General features: G+C 44.8%; 1 protein-coding gene across 3 annotated transcripts in view; it reads right to left on the bottom strand.

Moving 5' to 3' along the window:
* LOC134025291 (glutamate receptor ionotropic, kainate 2-like) overlaps nucleotides 1-23,972 on the bottom strand; it is a 113,205-nt gene that overhangs the window by 54,195 nt on the left and 35,038 nt on the right. The window contains exons 2-6 of one of the 3 annotated variants that reach the window (XM_062468222.1): nucleotides 14,737-14,904; nucleotides 13,917-14,180; nucleotides 11,426-11,607; nucleotides 10,611-10,664; nucleotides 9,193-9,366 (exon numbers count right to left, since the gene is read on the bottom strand). In XM_062468222.1, the coding sequence (XP_062324206.1) occupies nucleotides 9,193-9,366; nucleotides 10,611-10,664; nucleotides 11,426-11,607; nucleotides 13,917-14,180; nucleotides 14,737-14,904 (842 nt within the window). The remainder of the gene's footprint in view (nucleotides 1-9,192; nucleotides 9,367-10,610; nucleotides 10,665-11,425; nucleotides 11,608-13,916; nucleotides 14,181-14,736; nucleotides 14,905-23,972) is intronic. The other 2 variants (XM_062468223.1, XM_062468224.1) reach the window with 2 other exon arrangements.

The following is a 23,972-nucleotide window of genomic DNA, read 5'->3' as shown; positions in this document are numbered from 1 at the left end:
GTGACAAAGGGCAGCCCTGGCGGAGTCCAACCCTCACCAGGAACAAGTTCGACTTACTACCGGCAATGCTAACCAAACTCTGGCACCGGTCGTACAGGGACCGAACAGCCCCGATCAGGGAGTCCGGTACCCCGTACTCCCGGAGCACCCCCCACATGAGCCCCCGAGGGACACGGTCGAACGCCTTTTCCAAATCCACAAAACATGTGTAGACTGGTTGGGCGAACTCCCATGCACCCTCCAGAACCCTGCCGAGGGTATAGAGCTGGTCCACAGTTCCACGGCCAGGAGGAGCAATGTGGTAATTTATTTGTTGTTCTGCAAAAAAATTTGGAAGGGACCTGACTTTAATTAAGTTTCCGTTATCCGTTTGTCGATAAATAGTAGGGTCGTATTCTGTGGCTTCATTTTTAAATCAAAGGTAAAAAGCACTACAATTAATTACTTTAAGTGTTTTAAAAGTAAAACACTTAATTGTACTTCATTAAATCGTTATGACATCAAGAAGGATGAATGTATGAATGTTAGCACAGACCAGCCCTGTCATAACATTGCCGTTAGCTATGAAGTACGATTATGACATTGTGTTGGAAAAACACCTTGACATCTTAAATTGTTATAACATCAAATACTGAGCCAAATCATAACGCATTCACGATTCTTCAATGGCAGAGCTGAACTGTCTGATAGGCTCCCTCCAATCCTCCAAACATGGTGGATATTATCAGAGAGTGGAAAAATAAAGAAGAACCGGCCAATGACACCGCAGGCGCTGTCTGTGCCAATGAGAGAGCCTCCTTGAGCGTAGCTTGGGCTAGCCTGGGATCTGGCCAGCCAGCCTGTCACCATGGAGACTAATGGCCCCTGATGGTGTCCCTGCTCCCTGGAGCAAGAGAGCAGAGCGGGCACCAGTGCAGATGGCGCATAGGCAGCCCTGCCAGTCACAACCAGAATCACACGTTAAATACATGCCATGACACTACACCTGCTACAAAATCTGCAAGACAATGTTCAGTTCAAAGCTGTTTTGGTGTTCTGTCCCAATGAGATTACCGTCATGTGTGGTGTTGTTGTTGTTTGATTGTCATATGAGTGTGTGGAGTGTGGAAATGACTGACTGACAGACACAACCATACACACAGATGGATGCAGACACACACTCACACACACACATACACACTTCAGGGTTCTTCTGCCCTTTTTAATACCATCCATGAAGAAAAGAGGAATTCCAACACTCTGACATCTCCCTGTACAGTGGAGAAAAGAAGGAAGAGAGAGGAAGAGAAAGAGAGGGGGGGAGACAGAGATGGAAAGACACACACAGTCATCGTTTCTGCCACTCTTGTATCACTGTGAGGCCACTTTAAAATGTATGACCCTTATGCAATGTTTTGTGTTTGTGTGTATATAAGGGATTGAGAGAAAAAGAATGAACGACTACAGAGAAAGAGAGGCAGAGAGATAAAAAATTAGGCAGATAGAGACGACGTGAGTCCCGAGATGCAGGATTTCGGGGGCCACAAAATAAAAGAAACGCACACAGACAGACGCCTCCCAAAGCTCCCGTTTCATGTCAGACTTTGAATTGCATCAGAGTCGCGGCACGCCCACAAACCGCTGCCCTCACCGCAGGGTGTGGTGAGGGCTGTGGGAGGGAGGGGGGGTGGTGCTCACAAAAAATGATGGCTCACAGCTCTGGCAGATTGCATTAAATTTAAAAACAATCCAGGACCAATCGTGATATTTATTACCGAGAAGGGAGTCGGGCCTGGATGAGGTTTTAAGTGCCCTGAGTGAAACAGATCCCGGGCCACAGCAGAGGGGCGGGGAGGGCAGACATTGTGGAGGGGGGAGTGGGAGCTTTCAAAGTGCTACACCTAAAACTTATAAATAAATCTGAGCATGCACACACACTCGGCAACCGGCAAGGGTGTCTAGATACTAGACTCTCACACACAAACTCACATACAGACTACCCAACTGTCCCGGAAGGTCCGGGAGTCTCCCGCATTTCCATAGCGGCTCCCGGACGCCCGCAAATGCTATACAATCTCCACTATACAATCGTCCCGGGGGGGGGGGGGGGGGTGTACGTGCTGGTAGAGGGGGTACATCATGCGTGTGGATTGCGTCCCGGGGGGGGGGGGGGGGGGGGTAGAAGCCACCTCCCGGAAATGAGTCTCTGCAGGTTGGGATGTCTGCACAAACGCAAACACGCATGAAATGCATACTCATAAAAACAAGTCCGTCTCCACCCCCTGGGCCTGTTCCACCCCCTGTTCCCTCAACTCAAACCCTGATGTTGCCTGAATTAAACCAATGTCCATATTTAGCTCAGCACTTTTCACACTGCCCAGGACAGCTACCCCTAAGCTCACAGTGCCAGAAACAGACAACGAAAAAAACTGGAAGCTGTAATGTCTTTACTGTGACGCTCTGTCACGGTCACCCCACCCCGGGGCTGCATACTGCTGGTTTTGACTGATGGCCCTGTTCATGGCAATATCTCACAGGCTCGCCCACAGGATAGCACTTCCACTTACAGGGCCAATAGGGATGCAATTAGCTAGATGGCTGAGGCTAGATGTTGGATATGTTAGAGATCAGTCTGGGCATTTTAGACGAATGTGTTAGGATGGGTTTATGTGTCTCTGCTGCAATGCCCATATTTGGGAACTTCCTCTGGATTTTTTATGTATGTGTTCTGAGGGCATTCCTGCTTAATTTGGACAGAAAATTGTAAGAATAACAGGAAATGTAAGGGAGAGAGAGGGGGGACATGGCCCAGGCTGGATTCGAGCCCAAGCCCAAGGCTCGTGTGATTGGGGAAAGGGATGGGGGGTTGTGGCAGTGAAAGCCTGGCCTGCATTTGGTTGGCTTCTGTCTCTCCGTCTCTGTTTCTATCTTCTCTTTTTCTCTCTGGAACGAAAGCTTTTGTCTTTTAAACTTCTTCTGTTCTTTTTTCTTCTTATTCCATTCGGTCTTTCCATTTAAGTAAGTTCCGGATAACAGAAACCTAATTAAATTATCACATAAAAGTATGTGATATCACATCGCAAACATCATGTTTAGTGTTCCCATTGTCTGTAAGTGGATTCCGTTTTTCCTTCTTTCTCTCTCTCGGTCTCTTTCACTCACACACAGCAAAGTTGTGACTGACCCCTTCCCAGAGGCATGCCTCGTTTGTCTTAGCTGTGCCATTTCCTCATTTATAACGGGTGAACAACAAATCCACTGAGATGCCAAGACTGTATGTGTAATGTTCTCATGAGTGTCTTTGGGCATAAATATGTGTGTGTCTGCACTGTATGGGTAATTGCGTGTATCCTGCTCCCTTTACCATATCAGTATGCTAAACAGCTCTGCACCTCTGCATAATTCCATAATTCCTGTGATAAGACAGCACACCTCCTCCCCCCAAACCGGCCCTCAAATACACACACATGCACACACACATTTCCCCCCAAGGACAGGAAAGGGGGGTGGCTTACATAGTCCATGTGTGTGTGTGTGCGTGCGTGCTAGACAGTGATGCCGGTAATGCGTTATTTAGTAACGCGTTACTCTAATCTGACCACTTTTTTCAGTAACGAGTAATCTAACGCGTTACTATTTCCAAACGAGTAATCAGATTAAAGTTACTTGTCCAAGTCACTGTGCGTGTGTGTATTTGATTTCTTCTTGCGTCTCTGGGAGTTAAGCCTATTCGACAATTAAGTCACGTTTTCAGCACGAGGGTCACGTCACGTGTATATACATAGACCTACCACGCAGCAACACAAACAACAATGGAGGAGGAGAGAGAGAGATGCGCATTTTCGAGTTGGAAATACAATCACTATTTTGAGTATTTGTCAGCTAAAGATGGAAATATCAAGGTTCGTTGTACACTCTGTGCTGGTGGCGACAAAGTGCTATCAAGCTACAAAAACATGACGTCAAATTTGAAGAAACATTTGGAGTCGCAGCACTGCACAGTCAAACTTACAGAGCCGGTTGTCATTTTTATGTTGAGGCGGCGGGGGTGTTGTTGCTGAATGTAACTAATAAAGTAACTTGTAATCTAACTTAGTTACTTTTAAAATCAAGTAACTTGTAAAGTAACTAAGTTACTTTTAAAATCAAGTAATCTGTAAAGTAACTAAGTTACTTTGTCAAAGTAACTGTGGCAACACTGGTGCTAGAGAATGAGAATGTGCATGGGAGGTGGGAGATCATTGTTTATACATATTGTATGCATCTTATGAGATCACTGCTGACCTGAAATTCACCAATCCACGTATCTGAGGAGGAACAAACACACTACACACACACACGACAGAGAGAAGTTGATGGAACAGCCTTATTAAATAGCCATGAGTGAAAATCTTTCTACTTCTTGTGTACAGCTTTGAGGGGAATATTTTGGTGAAGTAGGTGTAAGACTTATTTCCTAAGATTTCAGTCTTCTCTCGGGGTGTTCATCTAAATACCAACCTTATTATTTTTTTTATACATCAAGGTGCTTCTTTATGTACTCGAGCCTGTGTAGGGTTATCTTTGGAAATAGGATGTTCAAACGATGATGGATGTGAGTTATGGGGCATGTTTCAGGTATTTTTTTTTTTTTTCTGTTTCAGGCCTTTTAGCCGATAACAGAGGAAAGGAGAAGGAGAGAGAAAGTGAAAGAGATATCCTTCCATTGGCCGTGTCAGATCATTTTGGCGGGAAACAGCCTTGGGGTGACAGGAACTCGTTTTCATGCCAGTGAGCTCTCACACCGCCCCCCCCCATGCATCTCTTTTCCCTGTTTCTCTTTACAGTGTTGAGGTTTTATGGCTGCGTCAGACACCACTTATAAGGCAGTAAAAGTCGATGATGTTTAAGAATTCTTCATTTGGAAAATGGGGAAGAAGGCCCAAGGGAGAGGTAGAGAAAGAGGCATTACAATTTTGTGAATTTATGGAAAAACTAAAAGGGGAGGGGTGGATGAGAAAAAATGGAACGATACCTTTATCAGAGGTGAGTCAAGACAGAGCATTAGGGGAAGGATAAACGTTAGGGCTCAAGGGTGAGAAAGAGGCAAAGGTGGCTGAGCGGCGAGGGAATCGGGCTAGTAATCCGAAGGTTGCCAGTTCGATTCCTGGCTGTGCCAACTGACGTTGTGTCCTTGGGCAAGGCACTTCACCCTACTTGCCTCGAGGGAATGTCCCTGTACTTACTGTAAATCGCTCTGGATAAGAGCGTCTGCTAAATGACTAAATGTAAATGATCAGGCATGACAATGACTGCTCTTGGGTGGTAAGATGAGGAGAGAAGGATGGAGAGAGGGGCTTAGAAAGAGAAGTGGGGGGAGTGGGGGTTATATTCGAATGATGGCGCTGTAGGCTATTTGACTGCAAAATAGAATTACAGACCTAATACCCCTGGCATTATGACACGATGACAATGGCAACGTCTGAGTGTGTGTGATTTGTGTGAAGAGGAGTGCGAGTGTGTCTCCGCGCACCTCGGAAAAGTGAGAACGATTATGCCGAGCCACTCTGTTTTATACCTTCTCCTACCCCTCCTGCACCCCCACTCCACCCTCCCCCCCTTCCCCCCACACACACATGCTAAGATACCATCACAAAGCTTCGACTGTCTTTGTCTATGTCTCTCTCTCTGCTCTTCACTCAGCGTTTGAGGAGATCAAAGGAAGGTACAAAAATGGGAGTCTGGAGAGAGAAGCGAATTAAAGAACAGGGACAACATGGGGAAAAGATGAGAGGATGGGGGAGGAGAGGAAAGGAAACCAAAGCTGAGGCGAGGAGAAAGGCAGAGTGAATGGTTGATTCAATGGATGATGGTAGAGATGACTAAGACCGGGAATGGAATATGAAGGAGAGATGAGAAAGGAGGAGAGTCACGGAGGGGGGCATAAGAGGAGGGGGGGGCAGCGTAATAGAGCGCCAGTTGCCACGACAACCAGAGGGGAGAAAAAAAGAGTTGGTTCGCATCTGTTGCCGTGGCCAGGAGACAGGGAGACAGGGACAGGGCGCAGTCATGGCAACCCAGCTACAGCCAGTGTCTCTCTCCTTGTCCGCCCGAAGATGTCCAGGTTTAGGGGAAGCTGCCCCAGACCCCCCCCCCCCTCCCACCCACCCACCCACCTACTACCACAGCACAGCTGATACAGTAGCGAACAGGGAGTCTCTCTCTTCCTCGCCCTCCCTTCCTCCCTTGCTCTCTTCCTCCAGCTCCCAGCCGTGTTTGTCAACGCAAGGATCGCAGCCCGTTTTCCTCTTGCGTCCTCTCTTTCCCTCTCTCCATCGTTCTCTCTCCCTCCCACCATCTGTGTACACGAAAGGCGGCCACAGCCAGTGTTCCCTGTACAGTGGTCTGTAGAGAGTACGCATAGTAGTCTCTCCTTTGGAAGATACCAACAGGGGTTGTCTTTACCGTGCTGTGCTGTGTACAGTACAAGTGATAGAGTTTTTACTGTTGCTGTAGAAACGCTGTATCTGTTGTCAGACACAGACAGGGAGGGTCATTGTACTGATGGTCTGCTAGGTGTTTCGGGACCATTAGTCTGGTGAGGTGAATGTATGTGTTGTGCAATGTCGTGATAGCAGTGAGGGATGTTAATGGTGGCCGGTGGGGGTGGGAGAGTACGGCGATGGAATACGTCGACCACAAATTGATGAGTACACACACATGCCTACACACCCACTGCTCTAAGTTGTGTCTCTACTCTTTTTTGCATTGACACATGTCCCGCTTAATTCAATCCTACCATTGAGAGCCAGTGATATGCTTTGTTTTATGTGCCAGGTTATGGAAGGCAAATTCATTATGGAAGATGAACATAAACCAACACAAGGCCCACAGTGGTGGATGAGCTCCAAGCATTTTTGTCAAGTGACCACAGGCAGTATCCCTTGTCTTCGTTGTTCTTTCGTTCCGTAATTCTCACTATCAATCCTTCACGATATGGGGATTGTGTTGCCTCGACAACCATCTGCCGCTCAACTGTTGGTGCGGTCACAGAGCGAAGAGGAGCAGCCGCTGGCTCAGACTTTTGGTGAGGAGGCTGAGGGGTGGGGGAGGTCAAAGAAGAGGTATTCGGAGGGTCACATCTCACTAGTGAAAGTACAGCCTTTAACAGACTAGAAAATAGGAATAATGTGAAAGACAGCTATTTATGAACCACACTCAAAATCACAGCAATGTCATTAATACGAACTGTACAGATGTGGCATACCCCCCATTTTGTCTTTTCTTTGGTCCCGTTTCATAATTTTGTGGCCTTTTATTTTCTTAATTTACTATGCTGTTGCATGTTTTGGCCTTAGATGGCGCTGTTAGTAAGAAATGATACTGCAGTTGCATGACGGTTAGGAAGAAGAAAAAGCTAAGCTAGACGAGTTGTCGAGGGAAAAGAAGCAGTCGTTGTTTGTAAGTGAGATCTTAAAGTTTGAATAAAAGAAGACAATCTCCCCCCGCACACTGTTGAGAGTATCACTTTCTTCAAGTGTGCAACACAGACACATTTACCAAGTTCTTTGAATGTATCCACAAAAACAAGAGCTCATTGCATTATGCGATAGTCCTCAGCCTCATATTTCCACAATTCATTCATTAAATGTAATCATCTTTGGACGGAATGTTCTGGAAGATGGAATAACTCACTGTGGGGACTTATAAATAGAGCCCACTAATGAAGCAGTTTATCAAGCATGTACCCAGCTATTGGACGTTATTATTTATTATTTAGCAGAAGCTCTAGTGCCATGAAATCTGCCAATATGCATTATGGCATCTGACAAAATGATTCATAGCATTCAAATTAATCAAACCCCACATCCCTAGTCTTGCATTCAATTAATTTCCTATATAATTCTTTTTTATAAAAGGCGCTTAACTTCTTGGTGAGTTTCATTAATCTCTGTATTAATAACTCTGCAAAACACATCGAATGCTATTGCCTCAGGGGAAAGAAAGTAAACACATGGGATTGCTTTCGGGGATATTAGATGTGTTTTTTATTCTGTAGGAGTTAAGAAATATCTCACTGGCAAGACATCAGAGAAGATTCTTACCCTTTGTTCATAATCTCTTCTTGTTTGGAATCTGTGAAATATTGACTGACAAGCGTGTCAAAATGTGTACCCCGGGTTTTTGGAAAGGCATATGATCATTCAAAGGCTTTGCCATTTCGTCTTTGATTTCATTGACGACTTTTGTTACACCTGTCTCCAGATGTTCAGCACAATTTTTTATCCAGAGACAAAAGAGAGAGAGGGGGAGAGAGAGAGAAAGAAAGATATGTATTTTCTACAGTGAATAGATACACAGACACAGAGAGACAGACAGACAGACAGACAGACAGACAGAGAGAGAGAGAAAGAGAGAGAGATGGATAGATAGATAGCTAAAGAAAGACAAAGTGAGAGAGCGAGAGAAACAAAGACACCATTCTCATGAAATAAAACAATTGTCCGCTTTCAACAAATGGGACCGCGAGGGACCTTGAATGACCAAACCCACTTTGGTTTTCACTTTCAAACCACCTCATCGCTCACTGTTTTGGACGCTGCCCTAAAAAAACGGGGCCATAATTTCTGTCCAATTTGCTCTTGCGCTCTGTGTGTGCACACTGACAGATTGTCATATTTTGGCGGAGTTCCCAGAGCAGTGGTGCCAGGAAAGGAGTGCAGATAAACGGCCATTACCATCCACACTGTCTCATTACCCAGCTTTCAGACCCAGGAGCTACAGCCCCAAGGCCCCACACATGGGAGGGGGAAGGGGGGATCTGGGGACTGGGGATTCTGCCCATCCTAAAAGCCTATCCCCTGGGCTAAGACCCTGGACACCCTCTGTTGGGTGGACCCAGCATATACTGTACGTTTAAAAAAATACATTGTCTTTGTCTTGCATGGTTATTGAACCAACAAGGCAACTCTAAGATCACGCCATTACCTTCTACACATAAAAGATAAAAAGGAGCTTGTACCACAAAAATCGCAACATGTGACAAACATGGCCATGCAATCTATGGCTATCCCTATCGATAGGCTTCACAGAGTCACACGTGAGATTAAGTATCCCCCATAAACATGTTTGTGCATGCAGAATGGAACCTTGGAGGATATTGTGTGGTTGTGCGTGTGTGTGTGTAGGGGGGGTATGTGTGTGTGTGTTGGGTGCAAGTGCAGCCATGCTTACAGTCATGAAGCCGTCCAGGAGGCCTGAGTCGGGTTTGGGTGGGGCCTGGAGCCGCTCCATGGACCACTTCTCGATGATGGACGACACCTGAGAGTTCTCTGTATTCAGGATACGGAAGCCGGTCATGTTGACGCCACTGTACCTGTACGGCTCCATGTCCAGGGCAAAGAGATCCTGGAAATAAGGCAGCTGTATTTATTAACCATCAATGCATTTACTTAACATTTTTAATGAATTAATTTCTTGATAAAGCTTTCATTAATAGTCCCTTTTGATTTATTTCAGGAATTCGAACATATATGCTGTTTTCGAACATATATGCTGATGGTTATCCCATGCAGAGAAAAAGGGAGAGCGGGAGGGGACACAGGGAGTTATTTTCAGAAGATGCTTCATCTGCTGCCGCTGAGGCAGTGGCCTTGATTAAGTGAAGGCTTTCAAGGTTACACAGGCAAGACTTGGTGGACCGTCATCTATCATGAGGAAATAAAAGACTGTCTCCCTGTTGACAGGCCAGCCATGTGTCTGGCTTCTGACCAGGCCAGGATGATGTCTGTGGGCTGGGTACAATGTACTGTGGACAGGGACCACAGATAGGGGAAGTGTGTGCGTGTACCTATTTGTATGTGTGTGAATGTAAGCATGTGTGTGTATGTGTGTGTATAAGAGTATATGTGAGTGGTAGGGTGCCTGTCTGTACGTGAGTGCGTGCATTTTGGGTTTGGCTGTTTGTGTTCACAGCCATACTCTCTGGGTCTGTACCAAAGTGTTGCAGTATTGGCATTGGCCATGGGCTGTGGTCTCTTCCCTGCCAAAACCGTCAATGTTGGAGCAGGCAGGGGTCCAGACTAACAAGCAACAGCAGGCCACTGAAACAAGGCCACAATCACCATCTCCGGCTCCTCTCTTAACTACATACCCAGGGTCAGATCTTTGCCCTAACATTTACTGTTATGCTCCCAAATAGGTGCACAAGCCCAGTTCTTAGGACGATAATTGACTATGTTGGTAACAGCCTCCTAGTTTTCGGTCCATTATCTGAGCTTGCTCATTCCCACTCTTTCTGTCTCTCCTTCTCTCTCTCTTCTATCTGCCCAGGGAACACAGACTTTTGCTCCAGCTAGAATGAAAGGGACTCTTCATAGTTGAGGGGACACATAACTTAAAGTCTGAATGGTAATATGACACTGCTTTTGTTTCATGGGATCCAACACTGAGGTACTTAAAAGTCAAGGAATGTAAATGACACGTTACTGGGGAGTCTGTTCTGTGTACACTCAACATGTGTCCATGCATTTCTGATAAGACAATCATTTGAATATGGTTACTCTCACCTCACACTTGAAATACAGTGTCAATTTTTTGGGTAGTAAATTCTTAATAGTACATTGTTAATGATAAACTCATGTTATAGTTACCAGAGTGGTAAAGATGTAGTGGTAGTATTCCGTCATCATTCCCATGGCGAGAGCCTGCAGGGAACACACAACCCCAACTGCTCAATAAAGGGTGATCTGAAATAATTCAGGATGGCAAGCTGTGGTCAATGAGCAGTCTCATCCACACCCAATACTCCACAGCAGTGCATTCTGTGTATTACTGATGGCTTTTCCCTACCCACTGTATGTAATGAGTGCTGGAGCCAAAACAGTATCTCAAGGATTTCTGGCAAACAGGATTTGAATAGGCACAAATTATGCCATCTCTCTGATTCCCCCATAGAGAATTGAGCTGACGTTCCCTAGTGTGTGTCTAAACAGCTTCAAGGTCAGGTGACTGATAATGTTGTACATAATTAGCCTCACTAACCAACCAAAATCATGATTACCATGATCTTTTTTAATGATCTTGGATGGATATAAAGTGTTGATATGAATAATGTCATATTTTTTAATTACAAAAGTACATATCCGTGTGAACAGTCAGACACTCTTTAATTAAAACTTTATTGTGGAGGAAGCATCCATTATGGCAGGGCAGTAATAGAAATCTATTATTCTACCAAGGATAAAATATGTATGTTGTCATTAAAGTCAAATAATAAATCAAATATTCTAATCACTTGCTAATTCATTTTAAAAGATGATGCAATGGCTTTTTGAACAGTCTTGAACTCTAAGAAAGAAAGAAAAATACATGTTCTAAAATCTGAATCGAGAACAGAGAATACACTAGTGCTTCCTATAAATTTGTGTAAATGAAGCTAAAACGGTCTGTAAATTCTGGACCTGACCTGCTTTAGTATCCAGGCAGCCATTTCATGGCCACAGTCAAAGATCACATGAAACTCTTTTGCTTTCTTCATCTCTTTCAGAAGAGGCTTGGCGTCCTTAGTCTCTGCTGGCAATTGACGGATCTTCAAACGAATGTTGTACCGCGATGGTGCCTTGATCAGCTCCTGCAGTCGAATGAGACCTGCAGATGGCACGCATACGCATACACACACACAGCGCATGAATAGTGGACTGGATTTAAAAAAGGCCAAAGTTAAAAAAATGTTTGTTAATCTTTAACCATGTGGATGCGCATGGCACCATTTTAAAGGGTCAAAAAGAAATCGGTGGAATATTTTTGGTTGATTAAATGAGGCTCATATACAGAGCTGCTAATCCATAGTTGATTAATCCTCCCATGGATGGGCGGTTCAACTTGTCCATCCACCAGAGTCAGGGTCGGTCTAGGGCCCCTCATCCTACCCAAGGTTTCCTGTGGTGACAGAGCCATAATCTGCCTGACCACCTGACTACCACATGCTGCTTCTTGAGGGAGGCCTGGGGACTGGTAGCCCCACCCCCCATATTCAGCCACAGTTCTCCTTCATCTTTGCCCCTTATTGAAGAGATGACAGATTGAAGGGGGAAATGATTCCTTGTCACTAGCATGGAAATGGTATAAGAGGCAGAAGGAGAGTTATAGTCAGCCCTTTTTTCTTCCTTTTTCTTCTTTTTTCAAAGGCTCAAAGTGCTGTGTGAGCAGTTTAACTGTCTTCATCTGAGGAGCGCTGCTGTGAAACAGGAATAGGTTGTTATGGGTGTGGGTATCGCAGAGGTAACGTGAAGGGGTTGGTGGTGGTTGGGGTAGGGGTAGGATGTGTGTGTGTGCGCGTGAGGGAGAGGAGTGCTGTATAAATTGTGAAGCCTCCTTACCTCAGGTAATCCCAGAAGATCCCCACTCTGGGGCTCTGTTTTTTCATCTGTTCCGACAATGACAGAGGGCCGTTAAGCATCAAATCTGTCAGGGGAGCTCAGCGTTTTGGGAAACACTGCTGATGCCGATGGTTGCAAGCTCCGGCTAATGCCTTGAGACTTTTCTCCTGGATCCTTGGACAGGGCATGTGTGCTGAGTTTACTGTGGATACGTGGTTTTGTGTACGTGTGTGTGTGTAAATATTTCAGAATCAGAATCAGAAGCGAGCTCTTTGAAGCGTAAAGCCGTGGGTGTATGGGGGTTGGGGCACGTGTGTGTGTCTGTTTGTCTGTGTATAGGGGTGGGGTTGTGGGATTCATCGCCCCACACTGCACCATGGGGTCGAAGTGTAAGGCATGATAGATGATAGATAGATTATGATAGAAACCTCTAATAAAGATTGTTTCTTGTGAATTGCTCCAACAACCTCCGCTACTACATCACGTCAAACTTTGTCGGCGAGTACACCAAAGTGTTGATGGAATGAGGAGGAACTGAACAGTGGCCATAACGAAGATGACTCAGACAGAGGCAACTGTTCACGGTGACCTCAAACCAAAGCTAATATACTGTCACCGCACTCAAGCAGCCCACACTCCACAGGGCAAAATGAGTGCTTTTGAAGTCAGAAGGTACTAACAGTACAGCCAGACGGACACCTTAACTCCTTCATCTCATAAGGTGAAGTGACAGAGACTAAATGCTGATGTTTAATTTCCTGTCTCTCTGAGGAAGTCATCTAGCTTGATGGCAGACATGAAGGCTGACACTATGTAAGCACTTCTGGGTTTCAGCAGAAGTATAGTGGTTAGCACACAGATGAGGAAAAAAAGCTCACAGCCAATCTGAGTAGTCCAAATGGACAGCTTGGGCACAACATTCAAAGCCCAGTTCTACTACCAACCGAACACGCTTCAGAAGATTAATCGAATTCCGTGACATAGTGGTCAAGCTTCTCTTTACATAAATGCTATCTTTTTCCTTCAAGTGATGAGCACCCGACGCTTCACCTTGTAAAAATATCATAGCACTCAGTGCTGAATTATGAGCGTGCTTGTAAAACTCACGACCCAAAGTCTGCCTTTACGACAAGCAGACTGAGTTGGCGGGGACGACCCTCAAAGGATCAGCGCCTGTTGGTTATTCATGGCTGGTGTCAGCCCACACATTCCTTCTGCTTGGCATTAATCTGAGGCGACTTAGGGTCATGCTGGGTAATGTGTTTTTTCCCCCCAATGCTCACTATCATTGAGCGCTTAGGGTCTGGATGTGGACTACATACCTGGAAGACTCTTGGCAAGAACAGAGTACTATTGATTTTCGAATTAAGTTGACAGGTTACAAAGCACTCTATGCTAAATTGAGAGGGGAGGAGGCTGTGTGTTTTCTCAAACGTTGCATATTGGCATTGCACACACTGAGGAGGAACTCGAATCCTTGTTTTTGAATATGTATTTTCCCACCTCCAAAGTACACTGATATTGCACTGGTCACATACAACGCCATCATAAACAACTGTACAACTGGGACAACTGTACCTGTACCTGTGCTGTCGTCGTATACAACAGTGACAGTCCTCCACTTGAAGAAATGGACCAGGTCCAGTATGGCCCGGCTCAGGGAGGAGAAGTCTGGGTAGAGGCTGACGTAGTACGAGTCCCTGTTATCTGACACCTGGTGCTTCCATTTGGTCTGAATGTGGGGAACGCCCAGCGCGTTGCAGATGGACTGGACTGCGTTGGCCGAAGAGCTGTGGGAAGGGCCAAAGATGGCTGCCACCCCCAGAGATAGTTGGTCACAGGCTGGGAGGGTGGGGAGCAAAAGTGGGGAGGGGCAGAAAAGATATACTCAGGAACAATTAAGGAGATGCGAGGAAGCTTACAGAAATACATTCCCTGTGTCCCAAATTGATACTTTTTACTTTTAGAACATACTGCAGTTTCCCTTAAAAAATACTTACTGTTGCATGCAATATGCACACAAATGGAACTACAACTTTGTCATAACTTTGTGCCTTGAACTTTGACCCTGTTTCTCATACATCAGTCACAGTTCGTAGTGTAATATTTTAATATAGCTGGAAAAATGGTTGTTTTAACCTTTGTTTACCACAAAGATTATTTTCTGCAATAATCCAAAATCATTATATTTTTGTCAAGGGAATCAGGGTAATGCTAACTTCCAGGTTGGCCTACAAAAATACATAATTGCTGCAACACTCTATTCAAGTGCACTTAACTCTTACAACACCGCAACACATTTTTTTTGTTGAGTCATATCATTTTACATTCCGAAACAAACATTGGCCTTAAGATGTCTACTATTGACTGTCTGTGATTAAGGTCAGCCTCTTCTCACCTTTTCTGGAGGCCTCAAAGCTGTCGAAGATGTTTATTCTCTGGATGTCATAGGTGAGGGTAGTATTGGGCAGTAGTGTGCGGTTCCTGTTTATGGTGTTCAAGGCAAACTTAAAAGCTAGTTCCTCTGCTCCTGATGGGCCACTTTCGATGGATTCAAAAATTCCTCCTAAGAGGATGACACAGCAGAAAACAAGTTTAAGCCTCAGTTCCTCATTTTATGACTGCAATGGACTCCTCCGCAACAGGCGATGTTTTTAGAGCGAGATAATCGACACGACAGCTGCAATTACACAGTTGAAGAGTGGACACTTGTTTGAAACATTTAGCGAATTCTCTCGCTCCTTTAGGGGCTATTGCGATGGAACCCTTTGTCATAAAGGGTGAGTGTATTTTAGAGCAATTAACCTGGATGGGAGGTTAGTGTAGGGGTTGTTGACCCCTCCTCCCAGCTCTGACTGCCAGGTTCACCTGCCCGCTTTGTTCCATTGATTTGTATGCCGTTAGATGAAGAAAAAAGAGGTGGGAAAATAGTCTGAAAAAGAAGCAAAGCATGAGAAGGACACGAAAAGAGATGGGATGAGAGTAAGATGAATTATAAAGATTGCCTGACAAGAATGTTAGGATGCAATAATGTGAGATACTTTAAGCCACTTTACTTATTGTTGTACCAGTAAATGGTCATTAACTAAAGAACTGTTAACTCTTTCCAGATAGTTTCTTCAGTTCACAGGCTTAGTTTTGTTCTTAAGGCTTAAACAAGTTATACCATGTGATAGAATGTTGGGACATAGTTACAATGTATGTGTTTTAAAAGAAGTTTACAGTTGGTTAAAAAGCTTGATACAATGAATGTTGATTCAACTCCATTTGGCAGAGATGCCACTTGCAGTTTTATGACACCTAACTAGGAGACAGGAAGTCTAGAGACGGGAAGTCTGGGTGACCTGGAAGAGTTCTTGTCACCTGGGGGGAAGAGACAGTTGGTCTGAAGACAATGTGGATTCAACTGTATTGTTCTTGTGACCTGAGGGAGTAGGTTTAGATAGATCAATTGATCAAGCTGCTCTGACCTTTTGGTAATAGAGATTGTGTCCTGTTTCATGGTTTGTGTTAATTAAATTATTGTTTGAAGATGACCACACAAAGGACAGTTGACCATTTGGCTGGCCAACTCCTGTGGCTTTATTATCTACTGGTCTGGAGAGAGATGCAACATCAAAGAACTGTGGGACATTTGGTATGGAGTTATATTGTCATACGCTGTCACTGACCAGTGCTAGCCAATCACAGAGAACGCTATATTGATTGATTGACCATCTAGAAGACCATTTGTTCTAAGTTTATATAAGGCAGTGTGTATGGATGTTCGCCACCACTCTTCCGAACGACCTGTAGCTTATAGCCTGCGTGTCCTTTGTTATGACTGGTCACAGAGTACTTTGTTAATTCTTAAGATTTGTGCAAATGTCGCGGGTCATAAGGTGTTGATGGGATAATTGGTTGAGGGAGTGTTGGGTTGGATGATTGTCAACAGGTGCCGACTCCGGAGGGGGGCGTGGTCGCTCGGTGCATAAGCCCAGAAAAGAGGGACGCAGGACGAAGAGGGCAGATTCCGGTAGACGAAGGACGCTACAACCCCTGTGACAACGAGAATCGCCGGACGAAGGGACGTTCCACAATTTAAGCTGGTGTAAAGCCTATTATTTTAGCGGCCTCGGAGGTTCCAGCTGTCGTCTCGGGCTATAGAGGACTTATCCACAAGCTGGTGTGGGAGTGCCGACCTGGTTCGGGATTATAACAGACGCTTTATTGGCGACCAACTGCCGGTGCTGGGACGAGGACACCGCTTCTGAACTCTGAGGTTGGAGGTTGGAGCTGAACTATCAGCGGCATTGACTACCGGGGGGGGGGGGGTTGCTTTTATGGGAAGCGGACCTTAAATCCATTTATATTTTAGATAAATATTCATTGTAACTACTTGCTTGTGTGGGATTTGGGTGGTTTAAACCCAGGAGAGGGTTCCACTAACTGGTGAAGGGTAGGGATTGGGGTCGGAATAAATTCAAACTGTGGCCTGACAGACCCCGGCGCCTACCCTGTGTGGAGAGTGTGAATTGCAGACCTTGGTTTTAACGTGTGTGTGCATGATAGCGGTGCAGTGCAATTTTCTAGTCTTCTAATTGAGTGCAGTGAGCTTCTTAGTCTAGTCATTGGGTGGGTGTGACAGTTTGCAGTGCATAGGAGAGTCTAATTGTGGCAGCACACTTCGTGGGCAGCAGGTGGCTAAGGAGGGGCTAGGGCTTCTTTGGGCTGGTTCCATCCTAAACCCCGGTTCTTATGCCACACAAGGAACATTGGTGTCTATTCCAGCGTTGTATGCTCTCTTGGAGTTTACCATACCAAAGCCTTGTATTATGAATTTTTGTACCCAATAAAGTATAGTGATTTTTGCTACTTCTGTGTGTTCATCTGAGTTGTTGGGGATTACACCGAGGGCCCAGTGTTGTGGTAGAGAAGGTTGTTTGTAATTTACATCTCAAAGCCTTACCTCTCTGCGCGACATTGGGTTTTTCTGGCGTAGTCGTCAGGATCCCCAACGGTCAGAGATCATGACAGAGGAGCAGAATCAGCCAGGCCCAAGCCAACGAGCTAGGTCGGACACCCCAGGGGTCAGTAATGAGCAGCCACCCCCTGGCTCCCTAACAATGAGTCATGTTATGTTACCCTGGTTTGTTGGTGCCCCCTGGATCCCCAAGTTTAGTGGGGAGGGAAATGTGATCACGTTTTGTAAGTGGAAGGCTCAGGTTGAAGCATTTTTGCGTGCCCAGGATCTTAATTCCCAACAAAAAGTTGATTTCCTTTTGCATGCTTTGGATGGTAGGGCCCATAGGGAGGAAATGCTGCTGCCAGACAATGACGCAGACTCTGAAGTGAAGATCCTACTGGCTCTGTCCAAAAAGTATGGCGACCACCGTTCCTCTGATGGCTTACGGGCCGAATTCTTTGAGTGTAGGCAGACAGCGGGGGAAGGGGTAGAAGAATTTATTCTTCGTCTTCGTGAGTTCTTTTTCAGATGGCAACAGGTTGACTCCCGCCACGCCAGTCCAATGGAAAGGATCCTCCAGACTCAGCTGGCCCGGGGGCTTCGGGAAGGACCAGTGAAAAGAGAGATCATGAGGCTGATCAGGCGTGCTTCACCGGGACTGACGTTTGAAGAGGCATGCAAGGAGGCAATGGCCGTGGAGCGGGAAGCCGGCCGTGAAGATGAGGCGTTAGCCTGTCAGACTCGCACAGAACCCCCGGAACGGGGCACATCACAACCGCCGGCCCCTGCTAGGGATCTACAGCACCTCCGTGAGTCCTTGCGGGCAGAGTTAAAACAAGAGGTACAAGAACAAATGGCCGTCCTAAGTAAGACCCTGGTGGAGGAACTGAGAGGGCAATACCGGCCAACGGAACCCAGCCGAGGCCCCCCTTTTCGGAGGTATCCGCAGGGTGGTGACCGCCCAACCAACCCCAGACCACCTCAAAACCCAGGACATTTTCAGTGGGACGCTGAAGGGCGACCAATTTGCAGAGACTGTGGAGTGGCAGGTCACATCTAACGCTACTGCCCTCGTCGGCCTACTGCCGCGGGTTTTCATCTGCCTCGGCCACTGCAGGACTGAGGCAGGGCCCTGTATGGCGGCCCCTAAGAGGACCGCGGTAGTGGGTCGGTGCCCTGAAGTGGAAGTTACCATCCGAGGGAGGAAGATTCCCTGTGTTTTAGACACAGGTTCACAGGTGACCCTTTTTAGCCACACTCTGTTTCAGAAATACTTTGGGGAAGAGGTACTACGTGATGCAAGAGACCTTCCCTGGCTAACACTCAAGGCTGCAAATGGCCTAAAGATTCCTTATGTAGGTTATGCAGTGCTGGATTTCATAGTGGGGGGTTTAGAGATACCATCCAGGGGTGTCGTCATAGTCCAGGATGCTTGCCTGAGTACCGAATATGGGTTATTGGGCATGAATGTAATCTCGGAATGTTGGGAGGCTTTGTTTCAGAAGGGCCATCCGGGCGAGGTGGCTTTCAAGTCTATGGTTCCCCCAGCAGCCGAGAAAGCATGGGATAAAGCCTTTACCCTCTGCAGATGAGTGCAAGTTGAGCCCGGTGACGAGCAGGTGTGGGGAGTGGCCAAACTCCAGCGACAAGCCCCTGTCTCTGTGCCAGCGGAGTCTGAGATCGTGATCTGGGCCAATATCCCCCAAAGACTCGACCGGAGTGATTGCCCGGTGCTCATCGAAGACCTCGGGGGTGATGCGGGGGAACAGGAGTGGCGTGTGGCCCGGACGCTAAGTTGGACTCGGGGAGGTAAAGTAATGCTGCGCATTTGTAATCCCCATGCTCACCCTGTGACACTCCCACAGAGACGGGCACTAGCCAGTGTGACCCAAATCAACTCCAAGGACGTGCGGGCACGTCACTGTCTGGTGCTTAGGGCCACAGCACCACGTGAAGTGGAGATGGACATACAACTGGTACCAGAGACCCCACCGGTGCCCGAGAGCCAACTGGCTGACCACCCAGCCCTGGATCTTCGGGGTGAAGGGTTGACGACACCCCAGTAGCGGCAGCTGGCGGCACTCCTACACAAATGGACAGGGATTTTTGCGGCTAACTAAGATGACTTTGGCCACACTGCGGTAGTACAGCACCAAATCCCAACTGGCACTGCACCCCCGATCAGAGAGAGGTATCGGCCCATCCCGCCCAATTTGTATTCTGAACTGCAAACCCTGCTCCAAGGTATGTTGGATAGTGGGGTGGTTACTGAAAGCTCCAGTCCCTGGGCAGCCCCAGTGGTCTTGGTACGTACAAAGGATGGCTCGTGGCGGTTTTGTGTAGATTACCGTAAGCTTAATGCAGTCATAAGCCCAGAAAAGAGGGACGCAGGACGAAGAGGGCAGATTCCGGTAGATGAAGGACGCTACAACCCCTGTGACAACGAGAATCGCCGGACGAAGGGACGTTCCACAATTTAAGCTGGTGTAAAGCCTATTATTTTAGCGGCCTGTACTAACCGAACTATCATTGTGTCTTGCTGGCCTGCGGCCTACCCTGTGTGGAGAGTGTGAATTGCAGACCTTGGTTTTAACGTGTGCGCATGATAGCGGTGCAGTGCAATTTTCTAGTCTTCTAATTGAGTGCAGTGAGTTTCTTAGTCTAGTCATTGGGTGGGTGTGACAGTTTGCAGTGCATAGGAGAGTCTAATTGTGGCAGCACACTTCGTGGGCAGCAGGTGGCTAAGGAGGGGCTAGGGCTTCTTTGGGCTGGTTCCATCCTAAACCCCGGTTCTTATGCCACACAAGGAACATTGGTGTCTATTCCAGCGTTGTATGCTCTCTTGGAGTTTACCATACCAAAGCCTTGTATTATGAATTTTTGTACCCAATAAAGTATAGTGATTTTTGCTACTTCTCTGTGTTCATCTGAGTTGTTGGGGATTACACCGAGGGCCCAGTGTTGTGGTAGAGAAGGTTGTTTGTAATTTACATCTCAAAGCCTTACCTCTCTGCGCGACACAAACTAAATCAATTGTATTGAAACCGCCATCTTGACTATTCAAATTACACAGTACCGCTAGAATTTTCCTTGACAACCATGCCACCAATGGCTGACATGTTTTACCAAACAGCTGGTGTGAAATCAACCAATTGCTAATATTTCTGCGTGAATCTGAGCCAAAGGGCTTTTTGGGGAAAAACAGGATTATTTCAGCCTGTTCAGAAACCTCAATATAACTGAGAGAAAACTCTATATACTGATGAAAATGGCAAAACAACAGATAAATAAAAAACAAACAATGTCCGTCCTATTCTTATTGTCTTTGATTCATTATATACACAACTGAGACTTCTAAGAATGACTTTGAATTTCAGATCTTATAAAAAAATATATATACGTATATCTGTCATTCACAAAATCAGAGCGCAGACCTTGACAAAAAGTCTTAAGATCTTCTATGCATCTCCTCTTACTGGCCTGGAACCTTTAAAATGAATGCAGAAGAGGAATGAATGAATCTGTTAGAATTAACTTCAGATGCCTCCAGAGTTCAGGAGTCAAGTGATCCTCTCAAGGAGCATGCCGAGTTTGACATAATCCAAGCTGAAGGGGTTTCAACCGGCATTAAAGCCTGCTTATTGATTCAATTACATCAGGGCAGAGATGGAGAGAGAAAGGGAGGGATGAAGAAAGACCACAAGTGACAGAAACAGAGAAAGAATGAGAGGAAAGGAAAAAGCAAGAAAACAATAACAGAGAAAAAGAGGGTGGAGGGAGAAAGAGAAAGTGTTGGAGAAAAGAAAATGGCATTTTCCCTTTAATTAATGAGTAAGGAGCGGATAGGGATGGAGAGAGCATGAGGAATGGTGAGAGAATAAAGATAATTGCTTCAAGCAGACTGTCTGGGGCTAGAAGAAGAAAAGGCAAGGAAGAGAATGGAGGAGATAAAAGGATGGAAAGGCTCCATCTGCTCCACTTTATTAGCTTTATTCTACATCTCCATGACAAGCAGCCATAGTATGTTTCTTAAAGCGCATCTTTGAAGATGCGCTTTCTTTATTCACTGTCTTTAATTTATCAAGTTTCAAGTTTATTTGCTCTTTGTAACAAATACAGCTCATCCTACATGTAATTATTTGGTCCTGCTCCTATTGACAATCCCAGCGGGATATCTAAATATATAATGAATCATCTAAACCTACGTAAAACATACTGTTAATTCTAACCTAGCCTATGAGCTATCAAAAGGTCAGTATTGAAGAAACTAATTTAATGTGACCTTTCTATACTTTCATAAATTACACAGCTACAGATCACATTATATTTATTGTTTCATCATGCTCATTTACATAAATACATATATGATTAGAGTAGAAGGTGTGACGAATCAGCCTTGGTCTGATTAAGGCCGTGGTGGCAGAGTATGAAATAGAGACCTTGGTTCAATATATTCAACCCAGATAAAGATTTTCCTGTAGTGTGACGCTCTCATAAGTGGAATATGTGAGAGCTACATAGCACTTGACTTAAAACTGTCTATTGTGTCTTACTTAAACAGACACTAATAATTTAGTGGGAAGAGACATTTTGATAATAAAACTGTTTTCTAAGGCCATCTCATCAATTTAGATTAGAAGGTCTACTATTCAGAAGGCCTACCATTCAGAGAGAGAAACTCCCTGTTGTCAGATAAGAGTGCAAAGACCGCATTATGTTGCAACCTCTAACAATCATTGGTCCGAAATTGCAGTTTATATTCCTTCAGGACTTTAGAAATATTCCTGTCAGGACACAATTGTCTAAGGTTAAATACATCCAACACATCACATAGGGTTAGTAATGCTCAGAGGCTTAAGATACTTTCAGGTTTCTTGCCTTAACCTAGCTCCAAAAGCTGTTCCTTTTTTGCGTCAGAACTTAAATGACAGACAATAGTTTTAATAACCATCACACACACCCTTGTTCATTAAGTCATCTCTGATGTTGATTTAAATTTAAATTTATGCATTTAGCAGACTCTTTTATCCAAAGCGACTTCCAAGCGACTTAAATTGATCACTTCTTACAATAGCCTATTTGTGCTTCGTAACGCAGCCTTTTTCTACTTCTCATATGCATACATATGAAAAACATTTCTAATTAATGATTTACACTTATGCATTAACTAATTAATCTATTGCTTTTGCATGACAAATTCACTTACAGTTTATTGAATTAAAACTGTAGTCCTACACAACCCATCATACACTTGTACCCAAGCCAAAAAAGATCATACTTAAAGTATAACATATATTAAAGTTGTCAATGAGTATGTGAATGTACACAATCTGTACATCTTACAGTTTTTCACAATTGCTAAAACACATTTCTTGAAACAGTCACCCACTTTCTCAAAACTCTAAACACAAAACCTCATCTTCAAGCACTATTTACAAAACCTCTGAATCCTCTTGCAAAATGAAACTTTCGCCTCAAAACAGATTTACCTGTGCTCAAAATCAAACACTGCTCTCAAATCATAAACAAAGTGATCAAAATTATATACACTATCGAGCAGTCAGTAAACAATACACCAAAAAATAGAAAACACATTGTTCAAAACATTTTTACGTAATCTCAAAACAAATTTCATATTTATCCGTTGTTGTCTTTTGAAGAACAAAAACATGTTTTATCATAGTAGGTCAAAATTGATCAGAAATTACTACTCTGCTTTGCTCTTTGCAATTTTTTTGTTCTTTCTCCTACTTGTACCCTGCATCTCACTACTCACAACTCACTCTTGTTCTTTGTTGATATGAACCTGCAACCAGTCAAAATCTATTGAGCAGTCAGTACTGTTACTGTAACAAATGGAAAGCACAATGTTCAGGGCCATACAATTTGTTCATTGTACAGTATACAGCCTTCAATGCACTGTACTACAGTATACAATACTGAAAGGGACAAAAATCTAAGGAGTAAACACGTGATCAGTGTGCTTCTTTTTTTCTTTGGGCTGGGTTAGGCCACAGCACTTTTTCGACATCACAAGCAATATTTTCCCACCTTCAACAACCTGTTTGCTCTCTGAACTGGCTTATATTGGATGTGTCACATCATTTGAAACTAGAGAGGGTACAATTTCTGGGGAAATTGTAGGGTGTGCTTGCTTGCGTCGGTTGCACAGGGGTCCGTTTTTGAATGACATTTTTACAACTGATTTCTGTATATTTTATATGGAAATGCATACTTATTATTTATAAAGATTAAATAGATTTAAAAGCATTTTTTTTGCTGCTCATTTACAACTGAAAATACGAGTGAAGTGTAGAATGAAATAGATGTCTTCTCATTTCCCCTGCAAGAGGCAGCCTCATCGTTGAATCAAAACGAATAAATTTGGCAGACCGGTGTAAAAATGGACCTAATCTCTATGACTTAAACGTCATTTTAAGTTTTTCCCTTCTCGTGATATTTTCAGGCATGTAGCCTACTCATTGCATTCATTCATGAATAAAGAACCCCCTTTGAAGATTATTCTACGACGTTACCCGGCAGTAGAAGATGGAATCGCGATTCAGACAGTCCCATCTGCTAACTGAAAATATGCCCCCCAAAACGTAAATAAGCTTGACATTTATTTAGTGGAAAATCGCTCATTCATAAAAAGCTCACTGGTAGCGATCATTGTCAGTAACAACGCA

The sequence above is a fragment of the Osmerus eperlanus genome, chromosome 8 (assembly GCF_963692335.1).
Source record: "Osmerus eperlanus chromosome 8, fOsmEpe2.1, whole genome shotgun sequence".
In the NCBI taxonomy this organism is placed as follows: Eukaryota; Metazoa; Chordata; class Actinopteri; order Osmeriformes; family Osmeridae; genus Osmerus; species Osmerus eperlanus.
Note: the sequence above shows the minus strand (reverse complement) of the source record. Positions and strands in the feature narration are given on the sequence as shown.